Source organism: Ptychodera flava, chromosome 12, assembly GCF_041260155.1.
Source record: "Ptychodera flava strain L36383 chromosome 12, AS_Pfla_20210202, whole genome shotgun sequence".
Classification (NCBI taxonomy): domain Eukaryota; kingdom Metazoa; phylum Hemichordata; class Enteropneusta; family Ptychoderidae; genus Ptychodera; species Ptychodera flava.
Genome location: NC_091939.1, coordinates 24126861 through 24143420, shown reverse-complemented (window position 1 = coordinate 24143420; position 16560 = coordinate 24126861). Strand labels below are relative to the sequence as shown.

General features: G+C 39.7%; 1 protein-coding gene across 1 annotated transcript; it reads left to right on the top strand.

The window, feature by feature from the left end:
- LOC139145460 (arenicin-1-like) lies at positions 1-2936 on the top strand. Its single transcript, XM_070716657.1, has 5 exons — positions 1-343; positions 628-765; positions 1471-1587; positions 1892-2042; positions 2475-2936. Exons 1-5 carry the CDS (start codon positions 263-265, stop codon positions 2576-2578), a joined length of 591 nt encoding a protein of 196 aa, XP_070572758.1. The 5' UTR covers positions 1-262; the 3' UTR covers positions 2579-2936.
- Positions 2937-16560: the final 13624 nt, after the last annotated feature.

Below are 16560 nucleotides of genomic sequence, written 5' to 3'. Positions count from 1 at the left end.
AATAATGGCATCTAGGTGCTACAAAAACATCAACTCGTGTTGTTAGTGACCAAAAACTTTATTTTCTGAAACATTTGGCGCACTTCCAAGTAGGAAAAGTATTGTCGTTAAAGAGAAGTATTGTTTCCCGCCATACGAAATGTATATAAGGCACGGTGTTGAGGCATTAAGTCTTCAGAATCATTTGCGCTCAGCATAGCCGTGAAGAGACCAGCATAACTCAAACTGAGGCACGTTGACAGCTGCAGACATCGGAGAAAGAATGAAGTCATTGGTGATCGTTGTTGCGTACCTGGCGATCAGTGCGGTCCAGTCTGCACCCGCTGATCCCGCCGAGTCGAAGGTGAGACATTTCTCTGGAATATATCCGCTTCTCATGTGGTATACTTTCGTAGACTTCTATTTACATAAATGATGACCAAAGGAGAAAAAAGTCATGTAATTATTTGACGGGTATAGTGGGCAACCCGCCGACTGTTCTTTTACATCATGAATTTTGTTTCACCGAAGTATTACATCTTCAGTTCTACATTGGTATAAGATTAGCATCAGTTGAACAAGTTGATTTAGATGTGCATATATTTTATTTATCAATATATACATATGTCTGTACACCTGATATTGCAGGCCAATACGTACTCTGTCACTGTGAATGATGGAGGTACGGAAAGAGAAGAAACTATCGTCATTGATGAAGAGAAGAATGTGGAGATTTTCAAGAGTGTGAACTCAGACGATGCTGACGTCGTTGAAGATTTTAACACGGTGAGTAATTTATTGCATTCTATTGTTTAACCCCCCCCCCCAAGTCCAAGTGAATCGCCTTGACTTCCTAAATCGTGTAGTAAATATACGTACTCTCTAGAAAAACCCTGCCAGATGAAGAAGGTTAGAAAAAAAATTATGTTGTTTTTGTTTAAGATTGCTTTCTAAGGTTTTTCAACCCATCATGTAACTATTTCTCACGCTTTTTCGAATTTCAGTTGAACTCTATGTGTTGTTCAAAGTTTACATGATGCGAATGTGGGCGATTGCTGACCTCCGATATTTAGCCAACATGAACCAACTCAAGTTCACCAGCACTATAATTGCATCTAAACTTTTACCCCGTGATAGCACGAATGCAAACTAGTAGACATGACAAAATGCAATACTATTGCTGTTCATCTTAAGATATTTCCATTCTGATCGGCAATCGCAAGCATATCGACAAATGTATGAAATCTGTCAAAAACCTTCTTTAAACTCGAGGAAAATTACCAAATTCTCTCAGGATGCATTGATTCCACTCATTATGGCTGGTGTCGTCCGATTGTTAAAGGTTGTGACATATGTTTCCACATTTAGCTATCGATTAGAGAATCGTGGTTTGGTTATCACTTACAACTAATTTAAGAAGAATAGCGAAATGACTTAAATAATCAAAATAATTGTAGTCCTTGCAACCAAAAAAATTAATCTCATCAACAGGGCCTTGAAGCTTTCATTCCGAGAGACGGGGACTCGTGTTATGTCAAGCCAATGAACGGCGATGAAAACACTTCACCTGCGGATTTGAAGGCAGATATCGAAAGTGGCGACTCCAAGGTAAGTAGGAGGGCTGACCAAATGAGCAAGCCGATGGCAGAGTGACATCATCATAATATCGATGATGTACAAGGGAAAACCTGGGAGAAAGTGTGACAGTTCTTACTTCCTTGAAAAAAGTTAACGTATTCCTATCACATTATTAAAACGTTATATTACCAGAAAACTTAATCTTATAGCTTACTCGTACAGATCGACACATGTGTAATAAGTATGTCAACATAAAACGTTGTCTACATTTAAACAGAAACATAATTTTTCCGCGACCCAATGGCTGACAATTCTATTCTTATCTCTCTTTCAGAGCACAAATCCAGACGACGATGAAAAAGACGAGTACTACACTCTGGCTGGTAAACCAATCATAAACCGATCCGTCGTGGGCGAAACCATCTCCGAAAAATGCGAGGGCAGGAACATCTATTGGTTGACTGCTCTGTCACACGGAGATCAAGGTAGGTGTACGGTTGTAATAAGCTGAATTGAAAATCCCGCGTGTGCTTATTTTTAAGAAAAGTGTTGTTACTCCATAACACACCAGACAACTGTAAAAATGCGACATGTTGAGAGCGTTTCTTCCAAATTTTACAATCAGATCGATCAGTATTAGTCAACGATCAGCGAAGACAGAATCGGCGAGTTTATTTGACAACAACACTCGACAAAAATCACAAGGACAATGCCTCTGGTATCGCCTTGTGCATGTCCCACACATCTTTGTTCAGGAGTTAAAGCCAAATGCAGTGTTAGCAGGACAGGAGTGGAGCAATTAAGCTCAATGTTGTATTCCATTTTACGTTCAACATGAGGTAACTTCTATTTTTAGTCACTCAAGTTTAAATTCAATAAATGCATATAATAAAAAACATTCTCTTTATTCACCGCAGATCGTGACAAACGTGCCTGCTATTGGTTCAGGTATTGTACATACACCTACCTAGGCTCAGGGTATTGGTGGCGAAGATGTCGGTACATCATCCGTTGTTATTAGTAACCATCGCATAGCGACGTTGACATTCGCTAACGACGCAGGTGCCAGCAACGTTGCCGAGATATGTCTCTTTGTACTTTTAAAAGTTATTTCTTTAATGTATTTTACTATTCAGGAAATTAAATTTGGCAATAAAGAACTTCATTGAAAACGAAGAAAGGAAATGAAAAATGTTAAATGTGAGCGTTATTTCGTTGAAGAGATAAGTGAGAAAGCTTTAGATATTTACAGTGACAAGCTGTATAAATAATGACGTTCCCGTTGTTATTGTCATTTTCTATTTGTTTCTGTAAGAGAAAACATACTTCTCACTTCTCAGTGTTGAGGTCGCTATTAAAGGAAATCTATTGGACTCTCAGATTTATTGTCATCTCTTCATTTCTCTATGTGAAAATGTGTATATGCGTCTGCCTTGATATGTTACTTGCGTGATTATGGTTTTTCAGATTAGTGCCTATGTTTGTAAATGTCCAACCCTTCACTTTCGTAATTCGTTCACTTTGTTTTGCATCTGCTGCATCCAGTAACAAATGTTTCCCCTTCGCCCACTTACCCTTCTTCCTTCTTCTAAAAGTTGGAAACTGGCCAAAAATCACAGTTTGCTCTCCTCCAATTTACAAAATTTCCTAACTTCAATTACCTATAGGGCTTCTGTTCATCCCCTCAATACACATGAACATAAGCCCTCCCCTCCCCATCAGCTCTCTGAGCTCATCCATAGGTACCTGCCGAATGAAAGAATAAAATGTCTCCTCCGGATGACGTTTAATTGCTCCCCGCCCCTTTCTCAGTCCGATTATACGAGAAGAAAAACCCCTCCGCTCACGTAAGAACCAGACCGCAATTTAACTTGAGCAGCTTCATGTATATCTATCCTGATAACTGCTCCTGATAAATGACTAGTGCAGTGCAGAGTACAACTGCATTCAGACAGAAAGTAAACTTATGATGACGTCAGAAGTGTATGTACATAAGCCCTGACAATAAGAGATGAGAACAGGTGTTAAATTTCAGTTTAGGACAAGAGTTTTTTTAGGTTACCGGTATGTTGAAAGCAACCCGGCTACCTTTTGTTTAAATAGCACTCTAGACCTCGGTCGCCTCGGCGGCTTTGCTCATAGCATGTCTGTCTTTGCCGCCATAGACGTGATCGTTTATCATTGCTTTTAATATAATAGGGAGGTGAGCGAGGTCTTGAAAGCGAGAATATACACTTGGAGATGCACTACATTCAATGGCGCGCACAGCAAGTCTAGGAAAAACCACTTATTAGAGCATCTGCTGCAAAAAATGTGGTTAAGCTCGTGAACGTATGCTTGTTTAGCCATTCTAAGTTTTCAAAACATATCAGATCTGTCGAAAATGTTGCCTCAATGACGGGGTTCGCGACATCCATTTGCCTGACGCTAGTTTGAATGGACATGCAGCAATACAAGCAACTGGACGTAATCGGTCAATGTATAGACCCAACGAAAAGAAATCTGTCTGTAAAATACAGCAGCGGGGTAATTCTGATGTCCAGTCGTTTTGCAATTCCTCTCCTAACATACGATGTCCAACTTTTATGTTAACAGCCTTGGTATCAAACTAGTAGACCCTACAACTAGTGATCGGAGGTGTGTTTTGCATAACAATATACTATACTGAGGTATTTCGAACAATTCACTACCTTTCCCCGCCAAACTATGGCAAACGACAGAATCGAAGTATCTGCTGACCCGCTGTTGTTTACAAATTTGCCCGCAGAATAGAAGAATATTGCATTATCGCCCGTCAATGATGAGAACACCGCGCCAAGAAACTGTCTTTTCTTCACGAATTAGCTTTTTTGGAGAGGTCTTGACTTTTTAACTCAATAAAGAACACGATTGGAACTAAATTGGGATAATTGGATTGGCACAATTTCTCAAAAATTTAAGGAATTTGTTAAATATTACACCATATTTACTAACCATCTTTAAAATTTTACTCAAAATTTGCGATGTTGTGCTCATGTTATGAGTAAGAATCATTGCATGACTGCATCTAATACAATATTGTTCAATACTTATGAACAATATTTATATTTGAATGAAAATATGTGAACTTGTCTATACTTTCTTTGGTACTGAAATACTAGTTTTAATCTCGATTTGTTACTTTTCCCCAGCCAAAATGAAGTTTTTCGATCGATTCAAGGTTTATTTAGTCAGGGTCATTTCAAAAGTGCCCTGACTACATTTTATGTTTATTAAGCCCCAAATTGACGAAAAAGTAAGGGACATTTTAAAAGTGCCCCGACTCAAAGTCATTAATTAGACACATTTTATGCATTTTGTGTCGTTTTTTTATGACATTTACACAAAAATCCCACCTTTTAATACAAATGAATACGATTTAAGGGATATACAATAATTGACGTGTTTTTGTTGTTTTGTTCGATGAAAACAATATTTTAATTTTTACAGTATTCTATTTTTGTGAAATTTAAGCTGTAAAAATTTCGATTTCATCAAACTTTCGTTATACTTACTCTCATCCAATTATCCCAATTTAGTTTCAATCGTGTTAAAGTGGGACAGTCCCTAAAAAGCCCCGGACCGGGTTTACGTTCTAAATCGCACCACGTCCTTCGCCTTGGCTGTCACCATCCGTAGTCAACGAAGCAAGCGGTTGATTTGTGAATCACCGTGAAGAAAGAATAATTGCATCGGCTCGGCTATTTCTAACAGAAAATGTTCGACAGCCATCTGTGGCCGATGGAAACAGACGAGATTACTAAAATCAACGGAACGTGCAAAAAGAAGCAAAATATATGAAACGAAACAATAAAAAACAAAACAAAACAAAACAACAAGACAAGTATCAGTACAAAAACATTTTAAGACTGTACATAAAGCGATTTTAGATCTTGCACGGTACACGTGACGACTTTTCCTTCGGTAGAGAACCAGTATTATGAACAGAAAGGGACGGGGAGAATCAGAGTCAAAAGTGCGTACGGGAATTGGTTACTGTAACTGAGTTTTCATAACCAAAATGGGGGCTTATCCTTTTACTTTTAACAAATCAGACACATATTTCACATTGGAAGGAGTCAGAAAGAAGCAAATGAAATAGATATAGGAATACATTTGTTAAGGATGACACAGATTTCGTTGATTCCGATAATGCCAATATGTGAATGAATAATAAGTAAAATTTCGGCATACGTCGTCACGGACTCACAGCACTAACAAAGATGCTGTTTATTAATGCTTATGTTATGACATACTTCCCCGGCTACGATGACGTTTATCCGTATGCACAAGAAAATTATGAATTTATTTCATAACATGTATTGAGGGAGTATATTGAGGTACGTCTCAGAAGTTCGATAATTTCCTTCGCAGCGCATCACATTCACAGTGGCAAAACCTAGTATTGTGTGCAGTTCTTTAACCTGTCTATCTTGGATGGCGACACTATACCAATGAAAGGGAATTCACTCACAGAAGGTACTCCAACGGTAGCATTGTCGGTAGTATCCAGTCTTGAATACAAGGTTTTTCTACGGGTTTTTATATGTCTGTACAGATCTATGTCAAGAATGTGTAGGCACGCTGAAGAAGCCAGTCCCTTTGTGATTCATTTTAGGGGGTTTGACCCATGGTCTTCCACAAACAAAGATCAATATAATGATCGCGAACAACCCTGGCCGAAATGAATGGCGCATACAAGACCGGCCGAGCCCTCCTGCCGACTGATGCTTATGGTGTACACATGAAATGTATGACATCATGAGAGTGCATTTATTGTGCGTGAACCCGGATTCTTGGTTTCTTGTTTATGAAGGTAAAGGTTCGTACTTTGCCCAGCTATGCAATTTACACCACACCAGTCATGACTTCTAATGATATCTCACAATGTATTTTCCTGAAATATTTTGCAAGTTTCCCAGCATTTAAAGTTGTTTTTGCTTAATCTTTCCCCGGCTCGATGAAACGTATGTTAAGGCAGTGTGCTAATTTTCTAATCTTTCGTCAGTATGATTTACCTACACACTTTTTTAAAATGTTGATTGTTTGCTGAGTTTTGCTTCATCGACATGATGCAATTGTCAAGAATGAGTAACATTTAGTCTTCTGTGCATATATGTGCATATATAAAGATAGATAGATAGATAGATAGATAGATAGATAGATAGATAGATAGATAGATAGATAGATAGATGTTTAAATATCAAATGTTTAAATATCGACAGGAAGAGGAAAGGTGGACAGACAGACAGTCGACGGCAGGCGCATGTTAGCCATGAACTTATGGAAGCATTAATTTAGTTATCAATACAGACTGTTTAACTTTTGTTCCAATGTAGCACGAACGACTCCTCTGACTTATTTGGTCTTCACACAACACGTTTCGGAATTCATCACAGTTTCGTCGTATTTTTTGTGAATTGTATACATGTGTGTTGAAAGTTTCGGGTGATGCCATTTTGACATTTGCTTGCTAGAAATTAGCCACTCCTTGATCTCGTTTTGCAGGAGGGCAAACAAAATAAATGTGGTTGTCGGAGGTCAAAACTGACATCGTCTCCCAAGACTTATCTTCAAAATGAACCATGATGTCCATTCGCTTCCTTCATTCGAAGCACAGCGACAAAGCTTAATGAGCGTATCTCCGAGTAAGCGAAACACAGACTATCCGTACAGTGGCTATGCCTGTTTAGGACGATCTATTTGAAATGCTTAGGAACTTCTAAGCTGAAGGAAAATTACGATATTCGCTCCCGCAAGGGACAGTCGACCATTGACGGCAGAGGCATGTTTTCTCAAGTAGCCATCGGTTTTGCCATCGGATTTTTAAACTAATTTTCAGAAGAATTACGTAATTAGTTTTATAATGACAGAAATTTTAGTCTTTATATCAACAAAAAAATCTCATCGACACAGACTTGAAGCTATCATTCAAAGAGAGGGGGCCTCGTGTTACGTCAAGCAATGAATGGCGAAGACAGCTATGGAGTAACAGTCACACATTACTGACGACGTAGTGGAGTAAATGATTAAAATGAAGGTCAATTCCGTGGAAAAGGAGTCTGAGGGTGATAAGTTCTAAACTTCCCTAAAAGTTGATGTTTTAGCATTGTTGATTCGTTATACAACTGGACAACTTTATTTTATAGCTTACTTTTCCAAACCAACATAAATTATACCATATATATTTGTATGTATAATAAGTTTCAAGACTCGGACTGTTTCTTAACAACAAAATTAGTTTGCAGGTCCAATTCATGACAATCTCATTCCAATTTACCTTTCAGAGCACAAATTCAGGCGACAATGAAAAGATGAGTACTATACTTTGGATCGTTAATCAATCATAAACCGATCCGCCATGTGCGAAACCGTCTCTGATGGAGGAACAGCTACTGGTCTACTGCTCTGTCACACGGAGATCAAGGTAGATATGTGAGAGTCAAATATATACTCCATTTTCAAGAAAATACTGACGTCGTTGCGAATGACACTCGCCAACGTTTAAAGTAGGGCGTGTTGAAAGCGTTGTCCCAATGCCTCATCAACTGTTTCACTGAGAGCATTGCATATTTACCTACGATCAGCACAGAAAACTAAATTGCGAGGCTCAGCATTGTTAACTAAGTAGATACCTGTCAAACGATTTATTCTTTTTCTTACTCACATGTTTTGACTAAAATATTGGTATTCCCAGATTCTTTTTCAGCGTAGCATTCCAAGTAGCGTCAGGGCAAGGTCACTATGCAGGATCACAGTGTGCTCGGTGCCAGTGGACTGTGTAGCTGGCAGTTCGGTGTTCGTCAGAGGGGCGCGCACCAACGATATTTTTCCTATGTAGTCTGCCAGCTTCACGTACAGTGCTTTGTGTTGCTAAGGTGCCATACCACTGACTCTATTCACTCTGTGTCAAGCTAGGTGAACTCAATGAGAGCACTGACAATTTATTCATCGCAGATCGCGACAAACGTAGCAGTTACTGGTATAGGGTTTGTACGTACAAATATCTAGGAGCAGGATATCGGCTGAGAAGATGTTGCTATGTCATTCGTTGTCATTAACGAATGTTTAACAATGCTAAAGCACATATGACACCACATCACTGAATCGGGTACCAGAAAGGTCATTACATGCATGTCCCATCACAAGGTTCTTTCCGGAGTTAGATTTTTGATTTGTACGTTACTCAACAGAAATTCTTCAACGATGGGAATAGGAAAGTACAATGAGGACCTTGATTAGACTGGTGTACTGCAAGGACAATTAACACTTTTTTCCTCCTCGGTGAATAATGACCATTTCCCTGTGTCATTCCCAGACTGAAAGATCCGTCGCTCGAGAGCGCTCTCCAAGCTCCCCCTCTTCGTAAAGAGCGCCGTCGGGCGACTGAACTTTCAGTCTATATTATCTCACATCCACAAGTTTCTCACATATTCGTATTCATTTAACCAGAGCTTTTATAACTGATCGAGAATATGGTGTTATCATCAATTGCCCCGTGGAGAAATGACAATTGTCACCGCTTGAGGTCGCTATTGGACAAATTCTTTTGTGATTTTATATTTGAATTTACTGTCATTTCGTGCGGTACTTTGATAAATAAAGTACCGTGACCTAGTCGAATGTTTCGATGTTGCTTAGTTGCTCGATGTGGAAAAATGTGCTTGTGTGTGCTTGTGTGTCTACATTAATTTCGTGAGCCCTGGCGTGTATGTAATATGTGATCATTTATGCGCGTGTTGTCTCTGAGCTTGTAGCCAAGCATTGCCTGAAATAAGGCGTTTAAAGTTGCTCCTCTCTCTATTCGCGCTTACTTTGATTTTTCATTAACAAAATAGAGGACCGCCCTTCATTCTCTCGGCCAAAGAATGCAACACCTTAAGATTGTGAAGTTGCGATACAATGTGTTTTCCCAGGAAGTAAGTAAACCATCATTATCAGTTAACTTTGTGATGCAAGTGAACGACATTCAGCGATAAACTGACTGCCAAAACTTTGAGTAAGTCTGCTTTTTGCACTAAAATTGGTGAAACTGCGTCTTACAATAATATTATGTTAGATTTTCTCTCCTCAAATTTACTTTTTTTTACCAAATGCTTACTGGGTGCTTGCTACTGTCTGTAATTACCCCCCTTTCAAGTTAACCCGATGTCTCATAGTTTGTCAGTATGCAGACCACAATCAGGAATACCTGCCTTTTGATACCCATACGTCATACGGTACGGAAGTCTGCATTTCACCGTTTAAAACTTAGATGACGGTTAACAATAAACATCTAAATGGCGTCAAAGTGGCAGTTTTCCATTCGACCGAGGTGTAATGTTACGGATCTCTTAATGTTTTTGATAGCAAATTCACATGTCAGATCAAACACTCTTTAGGAGCTTGAGAAGACAGCTTGTACGAAAGTGTACGTGTATTCGTATTGAAATTACCAGACTATTTAGAGCTTAGGGCAACTAAATTAAATTACCGGGTATTGCGATCAATAAATGTTTTTCATTATACAAGCCTTACCTGTATCGTATATGTGCCTATTACTATAGCATAGTATTTCAAAGAAAACAGTCCACTCGCTTAATAAAGGGAAAGCAACAAGAACTTTTGAGAGAAAGAACTTTGTTACTGCAAAAACGCGCACAGCATGATCTGGAACAGTTCGCATTAAACATTTAGAGCGGGAAGTTCATTCTCTCGGTATCGAGGACGACACCACAAATCACGTGCAACAACCTATCGTCTCTTCACCACTTCTGTCTGACTCATCAGCCAGTTTAAGTACCGACTATGCAACAGAGCATTACAAATTCGTTAGGTCACATGACTACTAATGTTTCACATCTGATTGCCACTCCACCTCTTACTAATACCTCGGCTAACTCGTGCGCACCCGCAACAATCAGTGATGAGGACAACGGTCAGAAGATCACTATAGAAACTTTACATCATGATACAACTGCCAACTATGCAACCGACGCCCCACTAGCTCAGGTGCCTGATTCGGCCTTCACAGTAAGAGTATCTCATAGGCCTGCCACTGTACAAGGACACGCTCATTAGTCCTAATCATTTTGTTCATCCATCATCAACACAAGGCAAGTCAGGCAAATCCCCTACAGACATTCAGGCTCCTGGTACAGTCGATGGGCCTGGAGTTCGTTGGCCTCACTTACGCCTACCTCGAGAAAAAGGAGGAAAGGTACCAAAGTTTGCCAGTCTAACAATGGCGCAATTAGTCAGAGGTGAACTGGAAATCATCAATTCTGCATATCTGCCCATGGTATATACAGAACGCAGACACATATTATTACATCTGCAATAATGCGGCTTTTATACAAAACAATTGGCTGGATGTTCTGAATTTAAATGGCACTGTTCTAGAGAAGATACAGTGTAGGGAATTCGAGTGGAAAAATTCTTTCGATCAGTTTGAGAAAGAAATACTCTCCCCAGACACCCCGAAATCAGTAAAACAAGTAAACAACAACATAGCAAAGAAGGACACTGACAAGGAAAGTGACATTTGCTACAAAGCAAATTTCCAGACCTGTGAGTGGAGAGATAAATGCTTTAGACATCACATTTGTTACAGATGTCACAAATTTAAGAATACCGTAGAACCATACAGTGGAAAAGATTGTCAGAGTAACAACAGCAGAAAACTATGGCACCAGAGGCAGTTGCCGTGGACTGATCAGAATACAAACCCACTTCACCTGATCACTCCTCATAACCTGTAAGCACAAGTGATTTTTGTCCAACAATTTCTAGTCTTGGTCTCCCGTCAGCACAACCGCTTTCGGATTTTCAATCAGGGTCTACAGTTTCTTCAATTTCCATATTTGCAGGCTCACTCGATTTCAGATACTCGGGACACCTGGTCCCTTACCTCAACACATTCTGCACCTCTCACCTATGGCCAGATCACCAACAGCTATATTGTTTTCAAGCCATATCCAACACATGGGTCAATAGACCATATTCCGAACCGCGCGAGACATTCCGAGATATCGCGAGAATATGTGGTTCGCAGTGGACGTGTTCTCGCAACACAGGACAAACTGCGTAAAACAGGACAAGTCACTAATTATGTTAAACACTGCGTAAAATATATGAAGTTGCAATCTTGCTCAGTTCTGCACTTTTTCTACTTCCATACAAAGTTGACTTGTATTACTAAGCTGGAATCCTGTTTCTACGGGCATGTATTAAAGTCTCGCGAGATCCGCAATCAGCGGAAACATCGTCTATTGATTGGTCCTCTTCATGTCAGACTAACTCAGAAGTCCATAACTTTACACAGACAGTACTTGTCGAAAAAAGTAGTTTTCACTTCAGTCTCAGGCTTGATGATGCCAAGACTTGAATACTTTTGTATGACACATAAACAGGTGCATATGTCAGGATCACCCAATTATCGCCTTTGTTGTTACCCTGTGCCTACAAAACTGTATCTGCCATTGTGGCGATCACTACTTCAAAACTACCATGACTTTATTATTTGTGATTATCACCAGTTTGGATGGTCAGTTGGTTATAGCAGAGACACTGTACCAGTCTTCGAAATTTGCAATCATGCTTCGGTGTACCAATTTGTAGAGGACATAGGACATTTCATCACAACAGAAGTAGCAGCTGATGCCACTGCAGGACCTTTCACAAGTAACCCACTACTGCCCAGTCAGTTGGTTTTGTCACCACTTCAGACCGTTCCCAGGAAGGATTCGTTTCACCGTAGGGTGGTTACGGATTTGAGTTTCCCGACAAATTTTGCAATTAATGACGGGATTTCGCCAGACTTCTATGATGGATATTACATTAAACTAACTTACTCATCAAGGAGGCACATGACAAAGCGGTACCACCCTTCAACAAGAATGGTATTTTTAAGCACAGAATTTAATAGAGTAACAATGACTATGTCTATCCAAGCTCAGAAATTAACTATGCTTATCATAGAGTTAGATGACTGGCATAATAACACTTTTGTGTCTAAACGCCAGTTTCAATCATTTTTTGGAAAATTACACGCAGTGTCAGCCTGTGTGCGCACAGGCAGGGTGTTTTTATAACGTATGCTTCAAACATTTCGAGCTCAATACAACTCGCCACGTATCTACTTATAGATGCTCAGTTCTTTGCAGATTTGGTTTGGTGGCGTACATTCATACCACTGTACAATGGTGTCTAAGTTATTCCACATCATAGATGGAGCTTCCTGATGCCTTTTCTCCACAGATGCCTGCACACAGGTTGCGGGGTTTGTTTACAACGGCTTGTATTTTCATTCCATTTTCCCTTCAGGTATACTGCAACAACATACACATTAACGCACTTGAACTTTTAACAGAACTTGTAGCATGCCGCTTATGGGTTCAGTTATGGCAAGGCCTCCGCATTCAATTATATTGTGATAACATGTCCACTTTTAATGTCATCAATACAGGGCCTTCTAGAGATGCTCAAATGCTACAGTACCTGGGAGAGCTGTGGCTTGTCATGTCACTTACAGTTTCGAACTTCGAGCAGTGCATCTTTCAGGTCAAGACAATCGCATTGCTGATCATTTAAGAAGATGGCACATCTCGGTGTCTCATGCAGATGCATTCCACCTGTTGACAGAAGGCGTTTCTACCACGTGGGTGGATGCTCCAGTGTCACTGTTCACAGATTTGCATTTTTCTTTACAACGTTTTAGTCTATTGGAACTTTTCATGGTATTGTAATTTTGTTTTTCACTTATATTCTCAATACAGGATGGTCTGTCCTTCAGCATGAAACTTCAGCACTTTATGCATCTGCTTATGCTGCAGGAACAATACATAATTTAAAGACCCAGTAGAGAACATTTCTCTTATTTTGCAACCATTTTGGGCTGACACCAGTCCCAGCCACACCGCTATAATTTCTGCATACCTTACATTTTTGTCCCGTTCTATTACATCAGTACGTCGATCAGGAATTATTTAAATGGTGACAGTAAATTACATCTGTTAATTTTACCAACCGTATTTGTGACGATTGAAGGTCAGCCTTTGATATTCAACTAGTTCGGCCAAACTTCGTCAAGGCACTAGTCGCTGAACCCTGACCCAGTATTTGCAAGCGGACAAAGGAACAATGGCTGACTGGAGGAGAATCACCTTTAGTTCCACAGTTGACCTTGATAATAGCCCTCACTACTGTCGTTTACTAGAGCGACAGAATAATGCTTTTCATTCAGTGTTTAAGCATTTGAAGCAGACAGTAGCTCGTCTCTAAGCAACAGCAGAAATTTGGTCAACGACACTGTTGGATTGTTAAATTGTTAGGAACTTTCACCTTTAGCTTTATCGACCGGACCTTAAGAGAACCAGTGGTGGGTAGTGTTGAAAGACATTTATCCAAACGACTGCTGCGCGGATCATCATGATCTTTACCCCCGAATTCGTTCAAATGTTGACTCGATAGGTCATCAAGGGAAAAACTTCTAGCTTCGGTGTCAAGCAGAATTCAGTTTTTTTATCGTTATCACTGATGGACTTGTTCGCTAAATGGTTAGTAATTGAATATTTTCTCGTTGCCGGTTTTATATTCACCCGGTCCAGCAATTGTGAATAGGGAGGGCGTTGTCCTTTCTGTTCACCCGAGTGTCATTTAGCAAGACTGAGTACAATGAAAGCACACTCCAAAGACCTTATTTATTCACTGGTCGTGAAAGCGTGTCTGCTTCAGGTGTGTAGCGGTGTTCATATATCAATTTAGGTGGAATATATTGACCGCGATGAAGGAGTACGTCATTCGTTGTCCGTAACCAGTGCACATGTAACGCTCACTGACTCAACGCATATTAAACACCAGCGCCATCAACGTTGCACAGTTATATCTTTAGGTACTTTTGTCTGACGCTTTTCTTTGAAATGCTATTTTACATACAGATAAATGAAATCGTGGAGATAATTGACTTGTTTTAGGAAAAACACGGTTTGAGATGTGATAGTGTTATGAAAACTTTGATAATCTTTTTATAGGACAAAGACTGGTCAATTTTTAAATATACTACAAACACTTTCCCTCTTCAGTGAAAAATTACTTTGTCGCTGTTCCACTCCACACAGGGAATTGGAAGAAACCGTAATTTCCATGATTCATTTAACCTCTGCCTTGGTTGCTATACGAGTAGCTCGGGTTATCACTATCTCAAACCTGATCTATGAAATCAGTGTTAAAAAAATTCATCCTCAAAGTGTTGAAACGAAATAGCGCTGAGATTATTTCGGAAACATAATTCGTCTTGTTCACGACAGCATAGATATATAGGTGTCGGTGAATATATATGACATACCAGTGTTCTGACTGTTTTCCACAATCAGCACGGAAGACGTATTACATCGTGTCAAACATTTCAGCAGCTGTCCTGTTAATACTGATATTTTTAAATTAACATACTTCCAGTAAACTAAACACTACAGTACGTATGTATACCGATATATATGCAGCGAAATCTCTGAAGATGTTAACAGCAATGCAGATGAATCGACTAGGATATCCGGGATACATAAATGGCATTTATTAAGGAAACCTGTCAGTGTGAGTGGGGAATCGTCCTCAAAGGATTCATCGACCATGAAAAAGTTTTTGCCAATTATTACCAACAATCACATTTTGACAACTTGTGGTAAACATACAAGCATGCCCACCGCGCATACATCTCCAGGTTTGTATTGAAGACCCTTGATTCCAAATCAGTCCAAAAAATTGAGGCGCACATGAAAAGCGTACTTCAAGTTGCCATTTTGAACACGATAATATAAGTACAAGATGGCGGCGCTAATGTTGACATTCAGCGAGGTTCAATCAGTATTTTTAGACGCGGAGGGTAGTCGTTTATCCACGTCTTGATTCTCTGCGCGGTAGAAAGACAAACTTCTACAAAAATACTTTGAATTAATTGCGGCTAATACCATCCAAACTCATATATTCTTTTCACAATATTGAAGTAAAAAAAGTTATCCAGCATCCAAACTGAACTTAGAGGAAATATGATCAATATCATGAATCAATCAAATGGATGGACGGACGGACGGACGGACGGAGAGACGGACAGACAGACAGACAGACATGGATAGATAGATAGATAGATAGATAGATAGATAGATAGAGATAGATAGATAAATAGATAGATAGAAACATAGGTAGGAAGGGAGATTTTTTTAACCTGGAAATGTAATTTTGGCAATGAATTCACATCAGTTTTGAGTTCCGAACCGATGCTGATGATTCCTAAGTTCATTAGTTATGACGAGAAAGTATGTCGTTTTCTCTTGACATGAAACAATGACATACGTTTGATGCTACCCTAGACTGCTCATTTTTGTGAAATGCCTGATACAAAGTTACGCGGATTTGATAGCTGCTAGCCTTTTGAAAGGGTGTACCCTAGCCAGCCTTTTGATGACTACGCAAACGTTAACGACTTGCTTCTTCCCTCTTAGCAATCAAAGGTGTGACCCCTTGACCTGTCTTTGTGGTGAAGCAACATCTCCCGGTGTAATTACGAGGCTTAATGGCCGCTACTTTCTCATGCCAAAGACCTCCCGGGAGGTGCAGGCTGTCAACCAAGCACCGATATTGACAGAAGCCAAAGGCACTATTCTACAGGTATGCTTATGGTCGTTACTCGTTGTCTTTTGAGAAAACAAAAAAATGGGGCCAGGGACAATGCCGACAATTTTACTTTTCAGATGGGGGGGGGGGGGTTTACTGAAATAGATGATTTAGAGGGCTACAGGAAATCCACACGAATTCCACATATCTTCTCGCGGCATGCTGAAATACACGGTACTCAACTAATCGACACAACCACTATGTCACAATGTCCAATGATATTGACAATTGAATTGAAGTCCGGACTAGTATTCAATTTCATTGATATAGAAAACATTTCATGTTTTACATAATGCAATGTGTTTGCCCGGCCAATAATTTCCATTTCACCATGTTTCG

Coding starts and splice junctions, on each gene's coding strand:
- LOC139145460 (XM_070716657.1), top strand. CDS start 263: ATGAAGTCATTGGTGATCGTTGTTGCGTACCTGGCGATCAGTGCGGTC. Junction 766..1,470: donor TCGTTGAAGATTTTAACACG/GTGAGTAATTTA, acceptor TCTCATCAACAG/GGCCTTGAAGCTTTCATTCC. Junction 2,043..2,474: donor TCTGTCACACGGAGATCAAG/GTAGGTGTACGG, acceptor TATTCACCGCAG/ATCGTGACAAACGTGCCTGC.